This window comes from Acanthopagrus latus, chromosome 7 (assembly GCF_904848185.1).
Source record: "Acanthopagrus latus isolate v.2019 chromosome 7, fAcaLat1.1, whole genome shotgun sequence".
NCBI classification, from domain to species: Eukaryota; Metazoa; Chordata; class Actinopteri; order Spariformes; family Sparidae; genus Acanthopagrus; species Acanthopagrus latus.
Window position 1 is genome coordinate 6,502,752 of NC_051045.1, and position 25,775 is coordinate 6,528,526.

General features: G+C 41.9%; 2 protein-coding genes across 7 annotated transcripts in view; one reads left to right on the forward strand and one right to left on the reverse strand.

Moving 5' to 3' along the window:
- The window catches only part of samd10a (sterile alpha motif domain containing 10a), a 56,267-nt gene that overhangs the window by 4,944 nt on the left and 25,548 nt on the right, over nucleotides 1-25,775 (reverse strand). For 5 of the 6 annotated variants that reach the window (XM_037103922.1, XM_037103920.1, XM_037103923.1 and 2 more), the window contains one exon: nucleotides 3,609-3,790. In XM_037103922.1, coding sequence (XP_036959817.1) covers nucleotides 3,609-3,790 — 182 coding nt within the window. Of the gene's footprint in view, nucleotides 1-3,608; nucleotides 3,791-5,987; nucleotides 6,218-25,775 lie in introns of those variants that run through there. The other variant, XM_037103924.1, reaches the window with a different exon arrangement.
- On the forward strand, nucleotides 19,028-23,901 carry emilin3a (elastin microfibril interfacer 3a). Its single transcript, XM_037103926.1, has 4 exons — nucleotides 19,028-19,822; nucleotides 19,932-20,051; nucleotides 20,180-20,766; nucleotides 21,453-23,901. The coding sequence occupies exons 1-4, from the start codon at nucleotides 19,671-19,673 to the stop codon at nucleotides 23,408-23,410; spliced, it is 2,817 nt and encodes a 938-aa protein (XP_036959821.1). The 5' UTR covers nucleotides 19,028-19,670; the 3' UTR covers nucleotides 23,411-23,901.

The window sequence follows — 25,775 nt, forward strand, 5'->3', positions numbered from 1 at the left end:
CTTTAAGTTTAAAGGTCTTCGATTTATGTTAATGCGACGTGAGGTTCAGTTAGCTTTGCACAGAAGTGGCCAGTAGAAATGACCTACAGAGGGAAACTTTTGACTTTTATACACATGTTAGATTCGGTTCTTTATGCCTCTTGCTTGAGTAAAGACGGTGAATCAGTACTTCTTCTTTTACCAGAGTCTTGTTTTGCATCTGTTCTTCTACTTGAGTAAAGAATGTGTGAACTGTTGTCTCAAGTCCTGCATTTCTGGTTCTTGTGAGTTTGTTAATATTTAACTTCTGCGTTTACACTGAGAGATTCTTCACATACTGTCTAGCAGCTAATTCAAGAGCCATTTTAATGTCACAGCGATGTGAACGTATTAAATATGAAGCAAACATTCTTCTCCCTGTTCATCAAAAATTAATTGTTTTGAATGTGACAAACAGGCGGCGTTCACAACGCAATATTGTCCCCAAATATCTTATATGTCACCATTTTAACTATGGCTGCAAGTAATGACTTTTCTCGCTAACTAATCTGCCAATTATTTTGTCAATGCAGTGATTAACTGTGGCCATCCCAATTTCCTAAAGTCAGAGGTTACTATAGCTCGTTTAGTCTGACAAAGAGTCCAAAATCCTCAATATTTAAAGACTCACATTAGAAATGTTTTGCATTCTTGCTGTAAGATTATGTAAATGTTTCATCAAATACCCACTAATCATTTTCTTTCAACAATTATTTTGTTGTTGTGTGTCCACGGTTATGAAACATAAAAGATAAAGGTATTAAGACAACAGAGCATCGCCATAATGAGTATTTCCTCCTTTTTACAGGATCATTCTCAAACCAGCTTGTGCATTATCAGTGAGGAGTGTGTGGCTGCAGAGAGGAAGAGTGAGGAAGAGACAACATCCAGAAAAAGACTAAACTAAGTGAAGGACGCAGAGCTGAAGTGTGGGAGAAGCAACAACACTGTTCACACGTTCCGCTGCTGCACGTCTTTCAAAACCACACTTCTGGTTAAGTTTTATGCTCCTCAGAACAAAAATAGACCGACCACCACATTATGTGCGTCCAAGAGGATTGAAGCGAACAAACAACACTTTGTGTACGAGTCTGTTATCAGCCCGGCCCAGTTGTGCGTCTGCAGCTTTGGCTCCAGCTCATTACCGCCTTTTAAAGAGCCGTCCATGGGGTGAGGACAAAGGCACGGGCTTCTGACTTGTAACTACGGGCTTTAAATGAGGCCGATTTACTGCACAGATGGACTGTCGCTGTGGACGATGCCGCATCAGATAAAGAAATTAGCATAAACTAAAACATTTTAACTGGAACAGAGAGGCGACTGGGAGTGGATCTGAAGACGTTTCATACAAAGAGACTTGAATGAATACAATGTTTTTACTCATAACAATTCAAGTAAACATGACAATACTGTATTTTACTAGTATTAGGAAGAAGTGTTGTCACGATACACAAAACTGGAATTCATAACTTTGATACGATGTCTTTAAAATGGTCGACGTTCGATACCATTTTAAACATCACAGGGAAAACGCTGTAGACACACAATTATAAACTTTTACTACTTTCCTTCTACTTTTTTGGTAGAAATTCATCACAATCAACTTGTCCTGAAGGTTTTTATAGTTTTATTGTTATCGTTTTAATCCGTCAAGGTTTCCTGATCAATTTATTGAAACTGGATGATCTTTTACAACACAGCAGCTTTAATGAAATCTAAAAAAAAAAAACACTTGTTTTATCTGAGAAACAACACAGACAAGATGTTTTCAAGACTTTTTCTTCCTCATATATCTGATATGTTGCTTATGTCATGTTGATTGTGTCTTGTATTAAGTTTAATGAGATATTCTGACCTGGGATGAGACAAATATACTCAGTGAGATTCAGAGTTTTTACCCTGTTCCTCTGGATAACAGTCTGTTTCAGCATCAAGGATTCAGTATCGAGCTCCATTCTGTGTCTTTCTGTCACAGACACAGTGATGCTGCAGTGGAGCTCGACTGTTGGAGGACCTGTGCTATTTAAAGCCGGACTAAAAGGCTGTTTGAGCCCACCATCCCGCTGGGGAGAGAGCAACTGCCATTCTCTACTAACAAAGTGCCCATTTGCAACAATGGATGGCGACCGGCCGCATTTGCCAGACTTGATGATTTTTTTTTTTCTTCGAGACTTTGAGCCACTGAACATGAGCGAGGAACATTTTCATCTGTAGTCGCATTGCTACGACAACGAGGATTTTAATTGTTTTTAGATGAAATGTTTAATGTTTGAATTTAGTTATATGAGGGGAAACTGTGATATAATTAAATATTAAGTTAGAAACACACAAGATGAATACTTTATTGCTGTTGCCATGGAGCCATAAGGATCTCTTATTCCATAAGGTGCAAACACTGTGATTAATAAGGATCACAATGATTATTTTTAATTAGATATCTTGTAAGGATTCATACAAACATACTGCCTGTGCTTTGTGATTCTGCCAGTCAGAATCAAACAGAAAATGTAATTCTCCTCACTTTTTATTCATGGAAGTTAAAGATAAAATGAAACTGCAGCTACTTTAAATATGTTTTCTGTAAAAGGATAAAGAAGCGTTTGTGCATATATGTGGAAACATTTTGCTGAGAAACTCAAATAGTGTGCTACTGAATGTAGTGTGTCCTATACTCTGCTAATTACATACAAGGCATGCTTTTCCGTAGCATTAATTATTTAAGATATCTGTTGTGCTGTGAAGTTTCTATTACACACGAATTGGAAGCCAGTTAGCCTATTTACTAATGTTAGCGCTGATACAAGACAACACTCACAGATACCCAGCAGCAGTGAACAATGTCAGCCTCCCTGACGGCTCCACAAATATTGCACCAATGAAATTACCAATAAAGACATGTGGGCCAGTAGTTACAGTTTGGACCTGCAGCGATGACGTGTTTTTTGTAGGCGAACCTGGAAGTTCACATCAGTAGGCTACCCTCGACAAAAAGCCTAGGGGGATTTTTTTTTTCCCAATTAGAATTTGGATTATTCTTCGCAGAGGAACAGCACTTTTACGTCACCATCACTTAGCCTCCTACTGCACTATACTACATAAACTAACGAATCCACGATGCAACTCAAGTCCTTCTGCAAAGATGGACAAGTGATTCTGTAGTCTCACTTCACCACCTGATTTTAGGACACATAAATGCTTCATGATTCACATACGGTGCATTTACTGACATATCTTATGTAGCAGAAAACAGTGTGAAAACCTCTTAAGCTTGTGTTAACCACAGACATGATGTCAGGCATCTAACTGAAACCCACTGTTTCTGAGAGAAGGGAACCAGAACTGCACAAATGCAAACTTATTTCTGTGTTTTAGGACTCATTCCCGTGGCACTCTGTAACTATGCAAGGTGAAAAAAAAACAAAAAAAAAAACAGGGATACATGAGGATTTCTTATCAAAAATTAATTCAGTTTTGCTGCAGAGTTTCCTCTGAAGCCAACATATCTCCCTGACTTTGGAGAATGAAGAGAGCCCAGGGGATAATCCCGGGCGTGCTGTTCGACATGTTGAAGTGGTGTAAATGTTCAGTACCTGCAGGGCCTCGGTGCCCGGCTGCTGCAGCAGCTTCACCGTTCTGCCTCCCGCGGTTTTCTGTCCACGGCCGTCATGCCAGGTTAGGTTCCCACCTGTCCGTCGACTCAGCTGGTGCTTGAAGTCCTCGGGCAGAGCTCTGTACTCCACAGCTGGCCTGCAGAAGCTAAAACTGGATGCCGCTGCAGAGGCAAAAGCAGGAGGTATAATGATTAGACAGCCGGATCTGCCTGTAGCCGCAGAAATTGTAAAAACAGCATGAGACATGCTCCGTGGAAGAAACCTCCCTCACTCTGCGTGACTTGCAAACAAAAGAGCTGAACCCACCTGGACACCCTGTCATTCAGAGATGATCTCATTACAAACAGCCTGCTCACACACGCTCCATTGATACGGAGCAGGCACGGGGCGACTTTAAAAGTTATCTGAGCTGGACAAGCTGCTCTGTAATTTGGGGGAAGTCAGCGTTTCGGTTCCACTATAACTTTTCGCAGGCCTTGCAGGTGAATGTTAGATCAGTGAGACGAGTCACTTTTCTCATCATTACGAGGCGGCCCGCCGGCAGGCATCCAAACCCAAGTCAACAGCAGGTGGCTTACCAACATCCAGTAATTAAAGAAAGTGTGGAACTACAGTAAACACGCCGTTACTGGCACAGACCCTGGCAGAAAGCCACGGGTCATTACTGATTCATGTGCCAGATTGGAAGAAGTTTTCTTAGCGTGTTTGAAGCTCAGCTGTGTTTGTGTGTGTGCGTCGCTGTGCATTTTCTATGCCTTAAATTGACTAAGAGAATTTGAAAGAGGACAGAACGGGGGAGACTGCCGGGGGAGACGAGGGTTTGAGGAGATGAAAGAGTGTCTTTTTGGTCTCCCAGCTTTGTGCCTCTCCTTTCTGTCATTCAACGTCGCCCCGCTGAGTGCGCAGCAGAGCCGAGTCCTGCAATCATCAAGGCGAAACCAGCAGCATCAGATTATTACGAATAAAAACCCTGGATGTGATTTTTTTTTTTTTTAGCGTCTTTGAGGTGTTACTCCGAGACCCTGTACGTCTGAACTCTCCTCCACAGTGTTATTACTCCCCCAGGCTGCTGCTGTAAACGCAAATGAGCCCCTTTCCCGGATTAAATACGGATAATTAAGACCACTTGTCAGACGGAGTTTTTCACTTCCTTTGGGTTTTTTTGCCTGTTTGTGGGAGCAAAAAAGCGCTCATTACCCAACACATGTACAAACAGCAGGCGGCGGATAGGGAAAAACTCTTTCATGGGTAAAAAACGTATTGAACAAAGTGAAAAGGTCTCCGCCTGCCTGAAACACGCTTCACACGGCGTTTCAGTTCAATCTACGCCGCAGATTAAAGCTCATATTTGCATATTTGGCACTGAAAGAAACAAATACGGATGCGCTTATAAAAAGAGCTGCAGCGAACAGTCGACTAGCAGATGGAAAGATGAAATGTTTGGATCAGCTCTCAATCGTTTCAGTCATATCTCAAGCGAAACTGTCGCTGGTTGTGCGAGGAATTCACTCTTTTCTTGAACTACTCTATGGTTGTAAATTAAGATTCTTCGGCTTTTGGGACAAACTGAGAGATCTGATCACGTCGTGCAAGGATCTTAGAAATCGTGGTCGTCATTTTTTGACATCTGATCGACCAAACGACAGGAAAATTATCAGCGGAACTGAACTGATAATAAAAAATAATTAGAAGCAAATGTATGTTACTGGGCTTTGAAACTCTGGCACAACAACAAGCACAACATTTACAAACTGACAGAGTCTGAGGCTGTTTGCAGCTTAAAGGTTGGTCTGTGATCCAACAATGAACACAGAAGAAGAAGAAGAAGAAGAAGAAGAAGGATCCTCGCCTTCTTTCTGTAGCTTGAAAACCTCTTTTGAATCCACAACAACATGAAATCATCAGTTATCTTAATGGCATGATAGAAGTCTGTATCATGCAATGATAGTTTTTAGTTGCAGCTCTACTGAGAATAAAATAAAAGGTATTCGAATCCTGCACATGGAGCCTTTACTGGCTGAGTCTCTGCACAGGCTGCCCTGGGTCAGACTGGTCCTGCTGGTCTCTGGTGGAGAGCTGTCCAGTTCAGCACCAGTGACCAACCTGCAGGCTCCTCTTGTGTCTCAAGAGTCTAAACTTATCCTAACCTGACTGTGTTGCCTTTGTCCTCATGTTCTGCAGTATCTCACGGCTGTAATGTGAACCTGAGGAGAAGCAGTGACAGCAGAGGAGACCGCACACAGCTGGCGAACCGGTTCCGCAAGTATCGAGTCAAACAAAAACGAGCTGCGGCCAGTTTGAATGTTGGAGCTTTAAAGAGCGCGTGTGAGTGATACATGTATATAAGCAGCGGCCTACCGTCCACAGCCATGGTGTTGGTTAAAATCCGAGGTGAGGTCTAGCGGGAGCCTGTCATCGTCTCACAGAGCTGTCGGTCTTCCTCTCCGACAAAACAAAAAACAAAAAAAGAAAAGTTTCATGGAGCGTCCGGAGCTCCGCCGCTCCACATCCTCTCCCGTCCTCTCTCTCGGCTCCGACTGAGAGGAAAAAATGCCTCCGGACCAGCTCACGTCGCGCACAGACCAAAAAAAAAAAAAAAAATCCGCCGCCGGTGTGTGTGTGAGCTGAAGTTGTGTTGTTGAGGAGGAGACAGGAATGTCCCCGAGCAGCTGACTGACTGACTGACTGACTGGTTTCGCTGGCTGGATCTCAGTTTATGTGTGTGTGCGCGTGTGTTTGTGTTTGTGTGTGTGTGTGTGTGTTTTTAATGTGTCGTGAGAATCAGACGCGCGCCTTTTTCTCAAGAGCCTCCATGAGCGCACTGAGCTGAAGTGCAGCCCCGGGCCCTGTAATTAACGCAGCCAGTGGAGTCTCTGAAAAACAGGCGGATGAAAAGGCTTCTCATCGCTGCAGCATCCAACTGAAGGAATTCCCCTTTCGCCCCCCTCCTCCTTGAAGAAAGGGAGCTCTGTGCGCGCCTGTGGGCAGCAGGGCCCTTCTTCTCTCTGATGGACCCTCTATGCGCGGTTTTTGTCCAGGAGAGCTGCGGGACATGGACCCGCAGAGACCAGTGAGCGACCCCATCCTCTCTCCCCACCTGCCCAGTTTAGCCTACATTACTGGTCACAGGGAATCTAATCAGGGCTGTGGATGACTGAACACAACCGCAAACAAAGCCGCGACTATTCAAGAAGCATCCAAGTGTCACAGTGTTTCATCACGCTAAACTAAACCATAAATAATAAGTGGTAAATCTTGAGAGAGACAGATCTTCTGGAGGAATAAACATCCAGGATTCGCATCAAATATAGACGGGAGGAGAGCTTTATCCTCACTCCTATTTATTAGCCTGACTGCAGCAGATCTACAGAGGCGACCTCCACTGTCAGGAGTTTATGTTCTGTGATGTAAGCAGCCAAGTGTGTTACATTCAAATCTGGACACACTGTTGAAGGCAAAGGCCCGTTCATTCCTACGCATGAAGCCAAAATGGCTCAAATTCTGAGCTATAAAATCACTCAGGTGTTCCGCATCGTGAGGACCACAGAGCGTATGCGTTAGAGACTCCCGCCAACCGAGCCAGCTAACTTTAGTAGAAATAAAATGAACTGGATATACCCTGTGCACAGCAGCACTTCTCTTCTGGGAGCAGCAAGTAAGCAAAAATAGTTTTAGTAGATAACAAAAATAGTTTCTTTCAATATTAATATTCCAGCGCACATAAAGAAACTATTGAGTGACTCTGGCGAAGTTGGATGCAAAAGACGTGTAGTTAGTTCCTTTTTGTTTTTTTAATGTAACTGTATAGATTGTCAATCATATCCTGGTGTGCGCTAGAATATATTTTTTTGTATCTATAGAAATAAAATTGATGGAATTTTGCATCTCTTAGACTTTTATCGGACTGAATGGCTTAAATTATGACCAGGCCACGAAGCAAAAAACAAAACAAAACAAAAAAAATAATAATCATCCACTGCGGCTTCTTTCACAGCGTCAGCTAACTGAAATAAAAAACAGTGTTTTGGGTCCGAGTGCATCACGTGATGACATAAATACACAGTTTGACCAGGTGAGAGTCTTCCTGGGGGCTTGTCGACAACCAAGTGGAGCTGAGAGAAGAGTTTAACCTTTGCTAGCTAACATTAGATTGAGGCTAATGTACAGGAAAGTAATCTGCCTGTTTGGGGTGAATAAACACTGCAGGAGCAACACAAATGATCCGCCCTGCTTGAGGTGAACAAACCATTAAACAAGCACCATGGCACAAATATTCACAAACAAGTTTTCTTCATGTAAATTTCAGTCTTGTTGCTGACTTCATGATGTAGCAGCAGCCATGCAGGCAACCAGGTGAAACTCACTGCCACCCTGAGTTAACGTGTGGAATTCTCTGGATTTGAACATTGTTGGAAACATTTGGGATAATATAAATAAACAACTGAACAAAACACACAACAAAGGTTTACTGACTTATGCAGAATTCTTACATATTATATCAATGATTAAATACATTCGACTTCCTTTAAAACACTATTGTAAAAGTTCATAAACATCAGTTGCAACTTTAAAATAAACAACTGCTTCAAAAATGGTTAATAAAGCATTTCATTGTTTGTTGATAGTGAAATAACTGTTAAATAAAGTTTAATTCACTAATCATACTTAGAGGATCAGAAGAAAACAAACAATGCAATGAGGACAAATGTGATTTTCAGTTTGGTCACTGCATAAAAAGATGGTGCAGGACCTTACTGACTCGCAGTAATGTGGCCCATAAACAAATCATAATAAAAAGGATAATAATAATAATAATGATAATGAAAATCTATTTAACTGACATTCACTCCTCAGACCATCATCAACAAAAGGGGGTAAGAGGATCTTTCAATATGATGTTTGTGCCTCATCATCAGTGAACATGATGGGGAAGAATCTTCCAGTGCAAATAAGGCCGACATATGAATATATTAAAAAAAAAAGACCTTAAAAGAAAAACAAGGGCAAACTGAATCTTGTTTATCCACTGCTACAAATCTCACTAGAGCTTCAGAGGGACTCGCCCCTGAAGGGTCTGGACTAAAGTGCATTTTGAGGTTCTCCTCTGTTTATTCATAAATATCTCATAATTTTGCATCAGCTTGCTCTGGTTTTTTAAATCTGGTTGAAATCTACATAACAGCAAAAGAGAGGCATGACACTGCAGCTGTCTGTGTCATCAGAGTGGAACCAGCAGAGGAAAAAAACAGAGTTTCTATTCAGACTTAATTACGATTGTCCTCATTATGGCTGGAGATTATCGAGGGGTGAGTCTGATCATGAGAGCCGATTAAAGGGATTAATAACATAAGAGCGAAAGAAATGAATGTGTGCAGTCTGATGGACAGACGGAGGTGTTTGTCACATGGTGTCTTTCTTGACCTTAGTTTATAGACTTCTCAAACCCCCTAAAATATAAATAAATATGTTCAGAAACATCCAAACAAACTCAAGTCACACAACAGAAATAAATGATCTTAATCATTCTGAGTTAAAATGCAAATCACAGCCATGGTGACACGATGTACCGCCCCCTAGTGGAGCTCAGACTTATTCTTATTGATATAAGATGTCAAATAAAACACAACTCAAAGATTGAACACAAACACAGACGCTGGATCAAAAAGTTCAAAGAAATAGTTTGATATTAAGGGAAGTATGATTATTCACTTTTCTTCCTGAGATTGATACGACAAGTGTTTGAGGAAGTGTTAAATTTATTAATATAGAGTTACTACATTAACTCAAAACTCTTCTTCCTGTATGAAAACAAATGAAGTGCATCACCACTGAATAAGTCGGACCTGGATGTGTGTCCTCCGCTGTGATTACACTCAAAGCCTCTTCTCACAAATATTCCATGCAGGTGTTTTTTTTCAAACTCATGTTGCCTGATTAGAAGTCCTCTCAGGGCAGCGTTGGCGAGCACGAACACTGCTGGATTTGCATATTCCTCTGTTGGAGTTATTTTTATTGCATCCATCAGGTTGTGAGGCAACTTAGCTCCCATCATTCTTGTCATTCTTACTAGTGCACACCTGATGTAGTGCCAGGCATAGCTACAGAGATTACTTAATCTACCTGCTGCGTCATCCACCGAAAGGCTCACTTGTTTACATGTTGTGTCTCCTTTGTCTGACCTAACTGGCAGCTCCAGGTTCATATTCACACGCATGCCACACACATGACACGAGAATGTAAATTACTTCTGTTACTTAAACTTCCAAGACTCTGATTTACTGGAATGCTGCGCTACAACATAGTCAGCAGCTGTGACAGCGTCGGCTTGTGATGTTTTCACCTCATGAGTCCGTGTTAAATGTGTCCCAGCAAGAACTTCCACAGAAGCGGTTTTGAATATTTTGCCAGCCAGGTGTTTGCATGTCTGTGTGGTCCTTTGTTTATCGCCGCGATAACGACACAACCACGACAGGAAACATTACAGGCGTGTAGCTGAGATAAAAAATACAGGCAGAGTTCAACGATGGGTGAAGTCCATGCCAGGGTGCCATAAATAAGGAACTGCCCTCCTCCTTTTTACAGCCCATGGCTCACATTCGTGTTTCCTGAAGACACCAACAGAGAGCGGCAGCGGTAACATATTTTTGTAGGCTAACTCAGAAGTTAGCTTCGCCCCGGTTCCCTCGACAAAAAGCCTTCGGGATTTTTCATCAGTTTATGATCAGCAAGATAATCTCGATCTCTGAAGCATAAAATGGAATCTCCAGGAATAAAAAAGCTAACGTTAGGCAATAAGCAACTACATCACAGTCAGATTACTTCAACATCACTAACACCAAGCGTCCAAGTACACACACTGTCCTATAAATTGAGTTAGAGTAGTTTCTAACTAAAGTCCATCTGTAAAGACAGACTAGTTGAGTCTCAGTGTTTAATGTCCCCGACAACCTCTGTACCCTCATTTTTAGCCACTTTTTTAAAGTTCAAGCTTCAAAATTCTTGCGTTGATGGACAGGTTTCATGTTTACAACAAAATGAGTTTCTGAACCTTTAGATTTTACTTCAGGCATGTATCATTGAAAAAAACATTGATTTCAAGTCGAGGGAACAGAAGTTCAAAAAGGCTGAATTATTTCTGGTTTCTGGTTTCAGGGCTCGTTTTTTGATCGTAGAATGAATTTTGAGTATGTAGTTAAGACTTCTGAGTAGTCCTGGGTCATAATCTGAACATGCTGACGAGCTGGTGTGATCCCACTGCAAGACGATCACTAGCTCGATCTTTCGTTTCAAAAACAAAACTGTAGATATTAAAATTTTCTTCAGGATCCGCACCATCTCTGAATCAAGTTACAGCCCTTCTCACAATCTAAACGGTGTAAGACTTTGCGATGGTGTCCTGATTTCACACTCCCTCTCTGCGCTTACAAGAGGCGAAAGATGCCAAGTGTTGATTCAAGGCAGAGCTCCCTGCTGCTTTGGATTTTGCATCATGCCGTTGATGTTTATTTAAAATTACTCCGCAGTAGAAAACAACAGCCTCGTCAGACGTTCGCTTACATCCTCCCACAATCAGAGCCTCAATCACTTACAGAAAAAAAAAAAACCTCCTATTCATCTCTGGCGATCATCCTCTGATTTAAAAAAAAAACAAAAAAAAACAGTGGTGGCTGTGGTGCTAGTTGGGATAGAGACACAAACTGCACATGGAATAACAAACTGGGCTGACTAGGTTTGAGTTTAATTGGCTGGGTGTGGGTTGGAGTAGCTTCTTCATGAGACTGGAGCGTCGGGGCTCCTGTTAAACTTTAAGCACGGACACATTTGGCCTGGTTAACACACTAAAAGATGAAAGGGAGCTCTTGAATTAATAGTTTCCACTGGAGGGAACATCAAAGAGACTCAAATATTAATAGTATACATCTGAGGTTTACTCTCAGCAGCTGCCTTTTGTTTTATGTTTAACAAAGGAATTCTTTCACATCATTCGTTATATTTAAGGTCCTTCAAGAGCGGTCCAGTCAGTCCTGCCCGGTCTGCTACATTAAACAGTACTGTACTGCAACACCGAGGGCAACAAGGCAGAGTTCATCGTTTCTTATTTAGGAGTAACTTTACTCGCTTTTGGAAGCTGGTGATGCATTTGGGGAAAAAAAGAGGACAGAAACTGAAGGCGGCTGTTTCTCATCTGAACATCTAAACCAGTAGTGAACACAAGGGGGCAGTCTCATTCTGTGTACAGAGAAATACTGTACGCTGTCAGGACTGAGCAACAACATAAACACAAATCCACAACTACTAACACATTCCATGCGGTATTTATTCAAAGCAACTCAATGTTGGCTCTCTAAATGCTGTAAAACAACATTACAAATTGTGTCAATTATTTTGAATAAACCAGCAGTTTATTACAATCAAGAGTGGTGCTCACTGTGTCTCTAGTTCACTGTGATGTTTGGTTTGCTAACGTGTTGACAATATGGTCAAATGAAATTGACATGACCACAGTATTGTCTCCTCATCACAGCATCTACTAGAGTCTAAGGAGAGGGGAAGACGGGAAAAAAAGAATACTTCAGAAACCAAACAATTGTCAGAAAAAACGTCAGTCTAGGAAGGGAGCAATAAAAAGCCTTAAATATAGCAGCTTTATGATCATACTTTTTCTTCATAAGGAGTCCTCATGAGCACTTCTCTTCACTATAGTCTATCAGAGCACAACCAATATATCTGTATCTGTTGGGTACTAATATCAGCTGGTATTGGTTTATCACAGATATGTAAATATCAGCATATTTTATCGATAGTCTGGATCCCTCCCTATTAAAAGAGTTGCACTCAGACAATGTGAAGACAACTGGGACAACCAGCAGAGTGAATTATCCCTCTCAGCACAGAGATATATAAAAGAGTGCTGCAGCTACACTGACTTGAAATTCAAGATGAAAAAAAATTAACCAGACCTTATACCCACCACACACAAACACAAACACAAACACTTACTCTAAAGCTCTGGTTGTTATTGTTGTAGTGTTCCGAGGACAGGAAAGCTTATCCGAGGTGAAAGGCTCAGACTTTGTGTAGATCTCTACACAAGTTTTATGCTGACTCACTGTGGGATTTAGTTTTGTTCGATTTGGTTTTAATGAAGGGTTTGATAAAGTATATGGTCAATTACTCCATTTGTGTCAAAACATGAAAAAAGACACAGTAAAGATTTATGGACAAATAGTTTTGGACAAATGATTTAAATAAACGTAGATGTGTGAAGGCATTTGTTAAAAAATGATACATATATATATATATATATATAAATCTATATAAAATCATGAAAATCATGAAGGGTGGGGGTTATTTATGAGTAACAAAAGAGAAAAGAATGATAATGGGCTTCTGTAGAGCATTGTGGAGGTGTGTGTGTGTGTGTGTGTGTGTGTGTGTGTGTGTGTGTGTGTGTGTGTGTGTGTGTGTGTGTGTGTATTTGTGTTGGCCGTCAACAGTTGTGCACACACTGCCAAGGGGACTCTGGCAACAGCAAACAAAGCTGAACTTCTTGGCTAACGTGTGAAGTGTGCCGTGACCTCTGGCTCTCATGTGGCCACTAAATTAGGTTTGTTCAGGCCAACATTTGTCTTGTCTAATGAACAAATTCTTTGAATGGTGCCAAAGACGGAAACAATCACTCGAAAATGTCTGTAACTAAACTAAAATAGAAAAAAAAAAATGCACATAAATTTAGATCCTCCAGCGCACAGTCAGGTTCCACCTCTGTGAAATGTTTTACTCTTGTAATTTCTTTCAAACAGCTGTGAACATATAAAAACTCTCAACAGTTTGACTTCCCAACATTCCCTCTTCACAGGTTAATCTGATGAATTAAAGCTGGATGGAGTATTTTCTAATGATCATGGATGAATTCATCATGTATCTTCTCTCCCTGTTGGGTCACAGCCATTGATGGATTAAGCTGTTTATTGTGAAACTGGTATAACGAGCAGACGGGGAATAAATGAAGAGATCTGGGACGTGCAGTGTTCTTCATAACAATAATGCATACTATCGTAATTTATATTCATACAGAATTTTTCCAAAACAAGTTACAAAGTGCTTTACAAAGACATTTAACAGGACAAATGACAGATAAATACGACAACAGTACAATTCATATGATAATATAACATGCACGGAATGCTGAGACACATTAAAAAAATAAAATAAAAACAGATGAATGATCAATTAAGGAGAATGTTTTAAAGGAAGATTTAAAAGAAGAATCAGAGCTCTCCTGCCTGATCCGGCTCGCTCCAGGGTCGTGAGGTTGTGACTCCAAATGCTCTGTCGCCCCTTGTTTTTAGCGATGACCTGGATGTTACTATCGCTATGGGTTTAGTAAGTCTGTGAAATAATTAGGTGCCAAACCCAAACAGGCTTTAGTAGAATATTTTAATCAGATCGAAAAACGTTCAGGTAACCAATTTAGAGACGCTGAAATAGGTGCTATGTGAATTTTCCTTTCAGCCCAGGTGCCAGTTACCTTGCTATCATATCAGGAGGTGGACTTGCAGGCATCAAGGCTGCCGAGGTTGCCTTTCAGCATCTGTAAGTGTGAGGCCGCTGGACAGTTTTGATGGAGGACTACAGCATTTCAACATTTGTATGCGTGACACCGTTAGATATTATTAGGAGACCTCAGGACAACTTCCAACTGTGCTTGTGGCGAATAAACAAATATTTTCGATGGGAAGTTTTCCAGGAATGTTTATGGCGACCCGGACAGGTAATTTAAGCCAAAAGATTATGTTCTCCGAACCCTAACCAAGTGGTTTCTGTGCCCTAACCTAACCAGACCATAAGCAGAGTGTTGTCCCAAGACAGAAATAGAAAACTCACAGTACAGAAATGCAAATCTGCAACATAAAGAAACATAAAGTTGCAGAGGCGAAATTTACCAACATTTATTCTGGCGGCTGGATTGCTTCTCTTCTCTTCAATTTCATGTGTAGTCATGCTGTATCATTTCGAAGTTTGGAAAGGCTGTACTGAGTGGGACAGAAATACAATGTGTTACAGTAATCTGAGCATGATATAATGAAGCACAAATGACCATTTCCAGTTTCTTAGTGGACTGAAAAGGTCTCATTATTGAGATAAGACGAAGCTGCAGAAAGGACAACTGAACTTAAGTTTGTTGTCAAAGATAACAACAAGAATAAGGTTTTAGCACTTCATAATATTGGTTAAGTTGACTTCAGAACATGAGGAAACCTTAAAAACTTATAGTCATCTGTTAGTCCATCCAAGTTCAAACAAATGCTGAAAAGTGTAATATCAGCCAGCGCTGTCAGGGAAGCCAGAGCCACACAGTCCACCGACTAGAGACACACATAAAGAGATTTACAGGCCAGCTCAGAATTTAGACCGTTTGTGTTAAAACTAAACAGACACAAAGAAACCGAGAAGGGACAAACACAAATTCAGCTGCCCATATGTTACACAGACCTCCTTGTCTTGACTCATGCACAGTTTTTTTTCTTGCAGGCAAATGTGTCCTCATAATGAGTCGATGTCGAGCGGCCCATGAACAGCTTAAGTATGACGGGCAGGTGTGTGGAAGCTGAAACAGCTGTGACTGTGTGATGCCATTCAAGGAAAACTCTGGGTGGAGCCGCCACCGCCTGCAGAATAAAGCTGCACTTGTTTCGGGGCACCGGAAAGTCCGAGCCTGGACGGTCGTGTGCTCTGCAACATGTTTCACATCATACAATAGAAAGCTTGTTTACACATCAAGAGAGTAAAAAGAGCTCACGTAGAATATGTAACACACACACATACACACACACACACACACAGTGTTGTGTATGTGCACTGAACAGGGTGTTTCCAGGTAGAAGAGGTGGGACCTGGTACAAACAGGATACAGGAAATGGGTGTGTGCCTGAAAAGGGTCAGTCAAAAAAACCCTACAAAATAATGCACACAGTGTCACTCTTGTTTCATAATGAGGTCACGTCACAATGGTCACAGCAAAACGTTTTTCAAAAATGTCTGTTCAGTGGTGGTAGACGGAGTCAGATCCTCCATCACAAGTAAGATTGCTTATTTAAAATTGTCCAAAAGAAAAAAGTAAACAAGCGTCAGCCACATGTTCTTAAAGAATTAAAAGTCCTCGTTTTGCAGAAAAATGGTCCCTGTGACATCATTACGCTGTTGATGGTGACGTATCAAAACAACACTTTATTACCTACAACAACCAGAATGCACCTCACCAGCCCAATAAGCACTCCCTCTGATGGGAGAATACTGCGTGTTGGGTGGTGCTTGGGTTTGGCGCAGAGTCCGTTTTTATTAAACAGGAAACAGTAAAGTCGCCAGCCGGAGACAATCAATACGTTATTACAGCTAATCAGTACACTAAAATATGGGTTGGAAAACGTGTTAGGTAAGAAACTAACAATTAACAGGGTTGGGTTCATATCAGTTTTTTCAGCCTCTGTTTTTACACTACCTAAGTAAGATACATATTTTGATGGTGGGGGAAACCGGAGTACCCAGAGAAAACCCACGCAAGCACGGGTTGAATATGCAAACTCCAAAAATTACATAGAAATTTATCAGTACTTACTACACAAGACCTGTTCGTGTCCTCTGGTGATTCTAAATGTGAGGCTCTTTTAAGGCATCTGATGTATGATTTTACGTGTTGCTTGAATGACTCTGAGAAGAGCATCATAAAGGCTTTAACCAGCCTGAGGAAGAGCAGCTCTTAGAAGGCTTAGAAAACACAACTTACTGATGAACTGTCATTAAATTAAATGAATAATTGTTCTGCTCTTTTTATTGTTCTATTGTCTATTGTTTTATTTCTATGGACTCTCTGCCAATCTGAAATAAAGTTTGAGTTAAATTAGTTTCAAATCAATTCAATCCAAGAGCGACTCCATCCGAGTCCTCTGTCTGCAGATGCAGGCGTACAAAAGTGCGGGAGTACAATCTGTAGTTGATACAACAGACAGATGGGGCAAATTTTCACTTGCATAATGTTATATGCTTTTACATAAAGTATCTGAAAAGTTTAGCGAGGAAATGTCACTGATTTCTTGAAGAGCTTGTAATTCAAAAGGGTTTGGATCCACATTAAATAATGCAGATTAAAATCTTATTATGATTCTTTGTTTGTAAAAGCTAAATCTGAAAAGTTAACAGTAACTACAGCTGTCAGATAAACATCTGAGTAAAAAGTACAAGCTGATGTAAAACACAGACCTCCAAATTATTGAGCTGATAAATGAAAACGGTGGTTTATTTCCAAAATTACATATTTTTGCCAGTGCTTCATTCTACAACATAATAGGATACAGCACTGAAAGAAAAGTGAAGGAAAGGCCAAAAGGAAAATGTCAAAGCTTTCAAAAACTTTACCTTCAGCCTGATTTAATTTATTGGCTTTGATTTTATTCACAAAAGTATCACGCTTGTCCTCCAAAAGCTGATATTGCAAATTCAATGTTTTACTTGCAAATTGTTTAAGTAAACTGATTTCGATGAGCGCATGTCTCCGTCTAAATGGCCTTTTTAAACATAAAGTGTTCTAGCTGAGGTCCAGTGCAGTGGTTTCTGTCCACACTCGGGGCGGTGAACTGTACAAAGACTTGTGTTGTGAATGAATGTGTGGGCTTGTGGGGCGAAGCACTCAGGCATGGGTGTGTACTGTCACAGCCTTCAACACAGACTTTTTATTTGTGTTTGTTCCCGTTCCTGGAGGTTTGCTGTTAGGTCGGGGTTGAAACCGTGCCGGTGTGCGTGTGTGAAGAAAAACAGCTCAAGATGTTTCTCAGATTTCACCTTAGAGACGGCCAATCCATCACACAACCTAAACAATATCACCTCGGATCAATACGAGCGTACAGGTTTAATTCAACATTATGTTTTCTGTTTAAGTAAGTAATGCTGTTAATTCTGTACTCTTAATTACAAACGCAGAACTTTTATTTGTAACAGAGTATTTCTACACACTACTCTACTTCTACCTCAGTAAAAAATCTGAATACTTCTTCCACCATTGCATCATGGGTTCATGGAAAGTGTGATGGCATGAACTCTAATGCCTTGTATAGACCACACGATGAATTCAAACAGATTAATGTATAACGATTGGATAATTAATTGCAGTATGAAATTACACTGTAGGGAAACTTCATGTTTGACATTAACAATGAAGGACATATTGGGGATGACGATGTAAAAGTGACTTTGAAGGAGCAACTTTTCTCAGCTCCTGTTCACAGCAGACGTTTTGCCTCGTCACAGCAGGAGCAGCACAGGTGTTACTAATGACATTACTTATGGCTCTGTTGTATTCAAGTGTCCCAGTTAGCCATGACAGTGTGACAGAGAGCCAGCATGAACAGCAGCAGGGCTTTGGAGCTGAAGCAGCTAACTGGATTTCAGTCATCATTAATTTTGGTGGTCACACTCGCGCTGTTCCTACTGCGGCAGATCAGGACGTCCTCTGTATCATATTTTGAATAACTGTTCTTTGTGTTAACTTGTCTTTTTGGCCACTGAAAGTTGTACTGAAATAATTTCAAAAATCATTTTGTTTCTACTCCATAAACCTGGCTATTTTATCTTATGTTATTTTAGGGTGTAAATGATCAACAAATTGTTTTCCTTGGCATCCAAATTAATTAAATGACAGTGACCTTTTTGTGCTGTTAATATGTTTTCTTTATTCCAGTCCATTCCCAACTAACCCTTCTTTTTGTATTGGTCGCTTGTTTGCTTGATTATTTTAATTTTCTTTGAACTTTGTCTCTTTTATTATTATTATTGTTTGGGTTTATATATCAGCATAATTTCAGCCAAGTCACCTCGATAAAATGTTGGCAGTTCATATGACGATACCTTCACATATGGCTATGTACAATATTGATATTGATACAATCAGTGTCAGATCACGCAGAGGTTTATGACCTGACTTTGAAATTGGGAGTTGGAGGAGATGTTGGTGGAGTTAAGGGCAAGAAAGCTGCTAAGCCAGTGACCTCAGTTCAAAGATTGTTTCAACATTTGTAGGTCTAAAACCAGCTAATATACCCTGAGACAGTTTCCAGCTGTGTTTGTGGTGACCAAAATAGGTATTTCATGCCAAACCATGATGTATTCCTCGGCCATACCAAGTGGTTTCTGTGCTTAAACCTAACCTGACCATAACCAAAAAAATAACATTGAACCTAAAGAAAGATTCAACATATACATGGATGCAGAAACATTAACTACACTGGCAACATTTCTTCTGATGAGCATGTTGACCATTTCTATGAACGACAACTGAAGAGAAAAGTATTGACTTGTCATTGGATTATTCTTAATTTGAGCCAAAGAAAGAGGCTATTTTGGGACCTGTCTTCATGTTCTACACTCTGGATGTGATGAGCCATTTCCCCTCTGGTTTGCCGTGATGTCAGCATGGGAAAATAGCTCATGGGAATTCAGCCACTGCTCTGATTGGTAGAGCGGCCTCCAAACTACACATATAATAAAAAACTGGTCTTTCTATAAAGTTACGTAATACAGAAAACCACAGGAATAACATGAACTGGGAAGGAGATGACTCTCTTCTCTCCGCCGGGCGTCACCTTGGTGTTACTTTGAGGGAGGTTGAGTGGGAGGAGATATGCAGATGGTGACTGTGAAGCCCTATTAGTGGCGTCTGTAGTCCACCAAACTCACAGTGGACTGTTGTCACTCCAACGCAGTCCTCCACACCCACAGCCAGTGTTAGGGTCAATGCTCACAAGGTGGCATTCTGCTTCATAGCACAGTCAAAAAGGCTGAACTAGAGAGACTGAATTCTTCTTTAAGCCTTTTTTGAGATATCTTTTACCAATACAGTCATTTCCATTTCAAGTGATCGGAGAGGAATATTCAGGGTAATATTTGCCCTTGATGGTGGATTACTTTTTCTTCTTTGAGATCTACTTTACCTCAGTTTGAGGACTCCTTTCTCCAAGCTTTTGATTTTTAACACGAGGATATTCAAGGATGCATTTTGTGACGACTGCGAGTCCTTTGGTGTTCATGACTTTATTTCTGTCACTGGTCGAAACCAAGTTCTACAGACCGTTCCAGTTTAACCAGTATAAAGCTGGGCTCAGTCAACACCATGATCCAGGGAATCCCACCAGCAGACACAAGTAAGTTCTGTCTCTTTGTCGGCATCACGAAATATCTTATATTTCAATTTGTAAATCATAGTAATGTGTTTCACCTTGTCTCTGTCTTTTTCTCTCTCCTCTCTGAAAGAAACCACTGTGCCTATGTCACTGAAAAGACAGTGTCCTTCACCGTGCAGGACGGCGCAGCCCCGTATGTAAAAGCTGAGTACAACAAGTGCTCTTGGGGTCAGAAGTGTCCAACTCTCCAGTGAGTGAAAACAGCTTTTATGTCCTGTTGATGTGCCTTAACATAAAAGAATACTCCACATCACTTCAGGCTACAAAATACCGCAGTCGAGTGCATGTTTATCACTAACAGCTTGTTGTTTGCCTCAGGTATCGTCTGATGTACAAACCACTCTACAAGGTGGCACATAAAACTGTCACAGAGCTGGAGTGGCGCTGCTGTCCTGGGTACTCTGGTTATGGCTGTATGGAGGGACATCCAGTTTACCAACACACCATGAAAATGATGCCACCTTTCAAGGGCCCACCAATGAAAGGCCCGCAGTTTAAGGGGCCACAGTACAAAGGTCCAATGTTCAAGGGTCCCATGTTCAAGGGCCCTCCTATTAACACTGCTGTGAAGGCCAACCCATGGAGCCAAAAAGGACCTCCCACTAACGGCTTCAACTCTTATCCAATGCGTCACTTTGGACCTCCGAGGTCCGCCTACCCTGACACCTCCTTTGAGCCTTTTCCGTCTGAGCCAGAGCCGATGCCAGAGCACCAGGAACCACATCACACAGAGCACAACCCAGAACACGAACATGAGCTTGAGCATGAGCATGAGCATGGCCAAGGACCAGAGGAACACGTACCAGAGGAACATGTAGCAGAGGAACATGTACCAGAGGAACACGTACCAGAGGAAATCCCTGCACCTCTCTCTGGTGGTGATCAACCTGAGAGTGAGACCATAGGTGTGTCCTTATTCCACACTACATAGTAATTTTCTGTGTTTTCTGGAAACTGCGTTTGATTATGTAATAGGTCTGAGCATAAACCTTTCCCCTCACAAAGTAATATGAAAGACCAATACAACATTTTCTCAAAATAGCTCATAAATGTAATGATAGGTAGGTGTTTATTCCCAAGTAACATACTGAAATGTATTTGAAACTACCACCAAATTACCATTGAATGTACTGAAAATTACCCCAATATCATCTATCGATAATATTCTGCTATTTTCCAACAATAAGCTGATTAATTGATGGTAATTTCTTGAATACATTTCCAGGAAAATCCAAACTAGTTTTTGTCTTACTTCTGCAGGTCATTAAACAAAGTACGAATTTTAATCACTGAGATTCTGACTAATTCAACAATCAACAGATTCTCTCTCTCGTCTGCTGGTGGAAAGTTGGACAGAAACAAGTTGGGATTGTCCTGGAAATGTATTAAAGATATTAGCAGTTTTCATTCATTTCTTATTGGAAAAAAAGCAGAATATGACTGGTAATTTACATTAAAGTAATCCACTTATGTTCACTTTTTAAGAAATTGCAAATCAAATTACTTGATAATTACCACCTACTTACCATGTAAGTTACCCCAAACTCCACTACTTTTGCTCCAATATTAATAGCAGTTTTTCCCTCTTCAGGCAAGGCCCTTGACAGTGAGACAGAGGAACGAATATTTCGAATGGAGGAGGATGTACAACGTCTGAACCAGGGTCTGGAGACCCTGAGGGGAACCGTGAATGGATTGGAGGACAGTCTACGAGCCTCGCTGAGAGAGGACGCCAATAGGATGCTGTCGGCTCTGCTATCTGCTGCCCCTGGTCCTGTCCCTGCTCCAGCTGTAGCCTCCAGTCCATCCACCATGGGGTTTGTGGAGATTCCCGCGGGAGATTCTGAGATAGGAGGTCTAGATGGTAGACATGTGTTTCCAGGCCTCACAGAATTAAATGTAAGAGTAGAGGAGCTCAGGACAGAGCTGCAAGCGAAGACAACAGAGCTGCAGGAGATTAAAGCAACAGTGATGGGACATGAAGGAGCACTGAAGAAGATGTCCAATAGAGGAGTGGTGTCAGACTCCACTGCCAATCTCGAGGGACATGCCCAGAGTGCATTGGAGAAGTCGATAGATGCCAAGCTGAGTGAGGCCAGGACAGAAATTTTTGGTGGGCTTGAGAAGCGTGTGGAGAGCGCAGAGGGCCGATGCGAGGAGAAAGCCGGGGATGTGCGTCGTCAGTGCCAGAGGGAGCAAGGTGAGAGGCAGGAGCAGATGGAAGATGCTCTGGCGGAAAGTAGCACAGACTTGAGAACAGAGCTGAGAAGCCTCCAGGCACAGATACATGGTTTAAAGGCTGCAGATGGCTGCTGTGTTGGAGTGAGTGGACTGGCAGAAAGGGTGCAGCTGCTGGAAACATCAGTGGCAGGCCTCAACCAGTCCCAGGGCCACCTGAGAGTGGAGCTGGGTGGACACAAGGACCACATAGAGGGAATGCTTGCGGGGCGTCTGGGATATGTGGAGGCAAAGCTCAACCTGACCGGGAAGATTAAAGGTAATGAGCCTGGAAGGAAAAGTGGTATCCCATACAAAGCTGAGACGGGACAAGGTCTGGAGGACAGAATGGAGGGTAAGTTGAGGGCTCTAGAAGGCCGTTTACTGACAGCTTTGGAGGAGCTGGGTAATGTCACTGCTCCCGCACTGCTGGAGGGTCATGCTGTCCCCACTCTGGAGACGGAGCTGGAGTCCCTCCGAGGGAGACTAGAGGTGGATGTGGACCAAGTGAAGAAGCACCTGAGCAGCCTTGAGATTCTCTGCTCCACTTCCTGTTCCTCACCTCAAAACCCATCCGCCATCCAGGGAGACTCAGCAGCACCAAGTGCAAAGCTGTCATCAGAGCAGAATGTGAAGGAGGTACTCGACCTGCAAGACGACCGTTTGAACAACCTCAATATCACACTGCAGCACATCCTGAAAAATCTGACTCACAGGAACGAGCAGGAACAAGCAGAGGCAGATTATCCCATCAAGGGGGAGCTCACAATACTGAAATTCAATGTCCGCTCAGTCAACCACACCCTGAGAGACCTCCAGGATTCCCTTGGGACAGTGGTCCACCAGGTGGGTCAAAACAACAGCACCTGGCATGAAAGAGAGGCTCGTCTGGCCCAGCAGATAAAGGGCGTGGTCCAGCTGGTTGGACATCAAGCTTCCATGCTTGGGGCAGGTGAGCGAAGGCTGGCACGACTCAGAGGTGAGCTGCAGACGATGAAGAGGCGACTTGCTCAGGAGGTCCAAGGCTGCCGGAGCACAGCAATGGGAGTCCAGAAGGAGGTCACTGAGGTAGGAGGGCGTGTCGCCAGTGTGGAGGACCAGTGTAAGGGCCTGAATTACTTGGCAGAGGACCTTGAGAGAATCAGGGAGGAGCTGGAAGGACAGTCGAATGGGCTTCTTCTGCAAATGAATGGGACTCTTACCAGTCACACTCAGCAGCTGTCTGAGCTGAGAGGCGAAGTCAGAAACTGCACCTCCAAGGCGTCGCCAACACAACAGAGTTTAGAGTCAGAGGCAGAGCTGAGACGAGGGGACACCTTCACTTTGAATTAGCTCAGTTTATAAGAACAACAGATTTCAAGAATGAATGAAAAAGGATAAATGTTTTGCAGGTGTTTCAGGGGTCCACTAAAAAACCCAATCTCATTAACTGAACTGTACAATACAAAGGTTTTGAACCTGCACTGACATAAGGATGGTCTTAGTTTGCTTACAGTATAAAATGAAAACGGCAGCTAATTCCGACTGCACTAACAACACAAAGTCTAAGAAAATGTGTCATATTGGTGCTACGATTAAATGTTTGTTGTAATGGACAATTATTTATAGACCACCAGCGACTGAATGAGTGACAAACAGCAGTAAGCTGCACCTGTGTTACTGTACTGTTTCTGTAAAGCTTAAAAATAATTCTTATATGAGCATTTTAACAATGTTGACATGTTTAAATTTTGTACTGATTTTTCTACAAGTATACATGATGTTATGTTTCTATGTGGTTTTATTTGTTGAGCATTTGTTTCTATTCTTGATGTAATAATGAAGAAAATGTACCTATTTCAAGCTACGATACTGTTTAATTTCAAGGTTTTTCAGTACTGACAATCCTGACAATAAACTAGTTTCTCTACTTTTTATGTTTTCTTGGCCATTTCATATAAGAACTGGTAAATACTTGGAAAAACAAAACAAAAAAACAAAACAACTGAGGGTTTCTGAATCGGATTTTATAAACAACACAAAGCCTAAATTTGAGAGACCAGTGACGTTTCACTTTAAAAATGAGAGATGTTGATGCAGAGAAGCAGGGAAACCACAAGAGAGCAATAGAGAAGCATTAATACAGTTGACTGCTGGGGACCAGAGAGGTTTTACTTGACTATGTTCACGCAGAGAATAACAGTCTCCCTTCCAGAAATCAATTTCATGGGGAAAGCTCTCCCGTGCCAGAAGAAAGATCGCCATATTATTGCCAAGGTGATACAGAAAGACAGGGAGCCACTCTGTACAATTGCCTGAATCTTTGTCTCTCTCTGTCTAGACTACAAATCTACCAGGCCAGCTGTCTGAGCATAGTTCTCACTGGACTTTACAATAGGACGATGGGCGACCTTGCTAATAACCCTCCCCTGTTAGTTCCTCTTCCTCTATCGGACAAACAACCATTAAAATCACAGCCGCGTGGGAGATGAGCCCACTGCTGTGTGAAAACATATTAGCCGGAGACATGTGGTGAATAATAACTATGGAAATGCCAGCGAGGAAAAAAGGGCAGACAGACAAGTTAGACAACAAATTTATGCTGGGATGAGTGAGTGATGGCGCAATGTGATGGCCAGACACAAATCCAAAGCTCGGTAATGATCCAAGTGCATAAAGTGAGCCATTCCTTCCTGAAGCAACCTTTCACACATCACCTACAAACAACCTTCTTCCATTACTTAAAATGTAAATGTATCATGAAATGCCATTTAAGGGAAATAACTAAATAATAAGGCAATGTTCTCAAACCCAGACACAAAATGACACACCATCCTCTCTCTGCTACCTGCATTACTTCAGGCCCTCATTACACCTCGGTCATTGTTCAGATTTTCTTATTTATTTCCTGTATTCCTCCCATACTTCCTTAAAGTTCACACCTCAAACAAGCCCAAACAACAACACATTAATCTTGTTTGTTTGCAAGTAGACACTTGGACGGAAAGGGCACTCAGGGGCTCTGGTGAATTTGTCTCCTCTGACTCAGAGTCTCTTTACTGCTCACTCATGGATCCGATTCCTGAGTTATATGGTCCCTGCACGGCTCGCAGGCTGTCACTGGCTGACCCACGCACCCACACTGCAAAAGGCAATGCTGGCATGAAGACAAAGGACAAAGGATGTTTGAGTAAGCAGAGGGCTGCAGTTGTCTCAAACGTGAATCATCGTATACAATGTCCTCTGCTGAAGCGTGAGGTGAGAGACGACTTTTTGTCCTCATTATAATGATGGTCAGAGAACGGACAGTGTTGATTACAGTTGGCTATCACACGCGGGAGCCCAGGCGAGCGTCGCCTTAAATCAAAGACTCACAGCATCTCGGTAATAAGCTCCAGGATTTGACATCTTTTAAGAAGCAGTAATGCATAAAGCTGGAGCCTTAGTTATTGTTCATAAAAACCCACGTTTAAAGTGCGTCTGAAATGATGACCGCATAGATATCATGCTTAAAAGTACGGCTCCCATTTCCTGAAATAGATTTAGCTGTGTCTAGAGTTAAGTGCCTAAACTTAGACAAGGACAGAAGTGGGGAAAAGTGCACAGAGGTCTTATTGACTTAATTACTGCACATCTCTGAACTATCTTATGTACAAGAGCAGAAAGGTCAGATGTAGACCAACAAGCATCCGTTTTCTCACAGCCTCTTACTTTTTAA

Bases quoted from the DNA above. Each gene is read 5' to 3' on its own strand.
- emilin3a (XM_037103926.1), top strand. From the start codon at position 19,671: ATGCATTTTGTGACGACTGCGAGTCCTTTGGTGTTCATGACTTTATTT. The intron at 19,823-19,931 runs GTAAGTTCTGTC...CCTCTCTGAAAG, and splicing joins AATCCCACCAGCAGACACAA to AAACCACTGTGCCTATGTCA. The intron at 20,767-21,452 runs GTGTGTCCTTAT...TTCCCTCTTCAG, and splicing joins ACCTGAGAGTGAGACCATAG to GCAAGGCCCTTGACAGTGAG.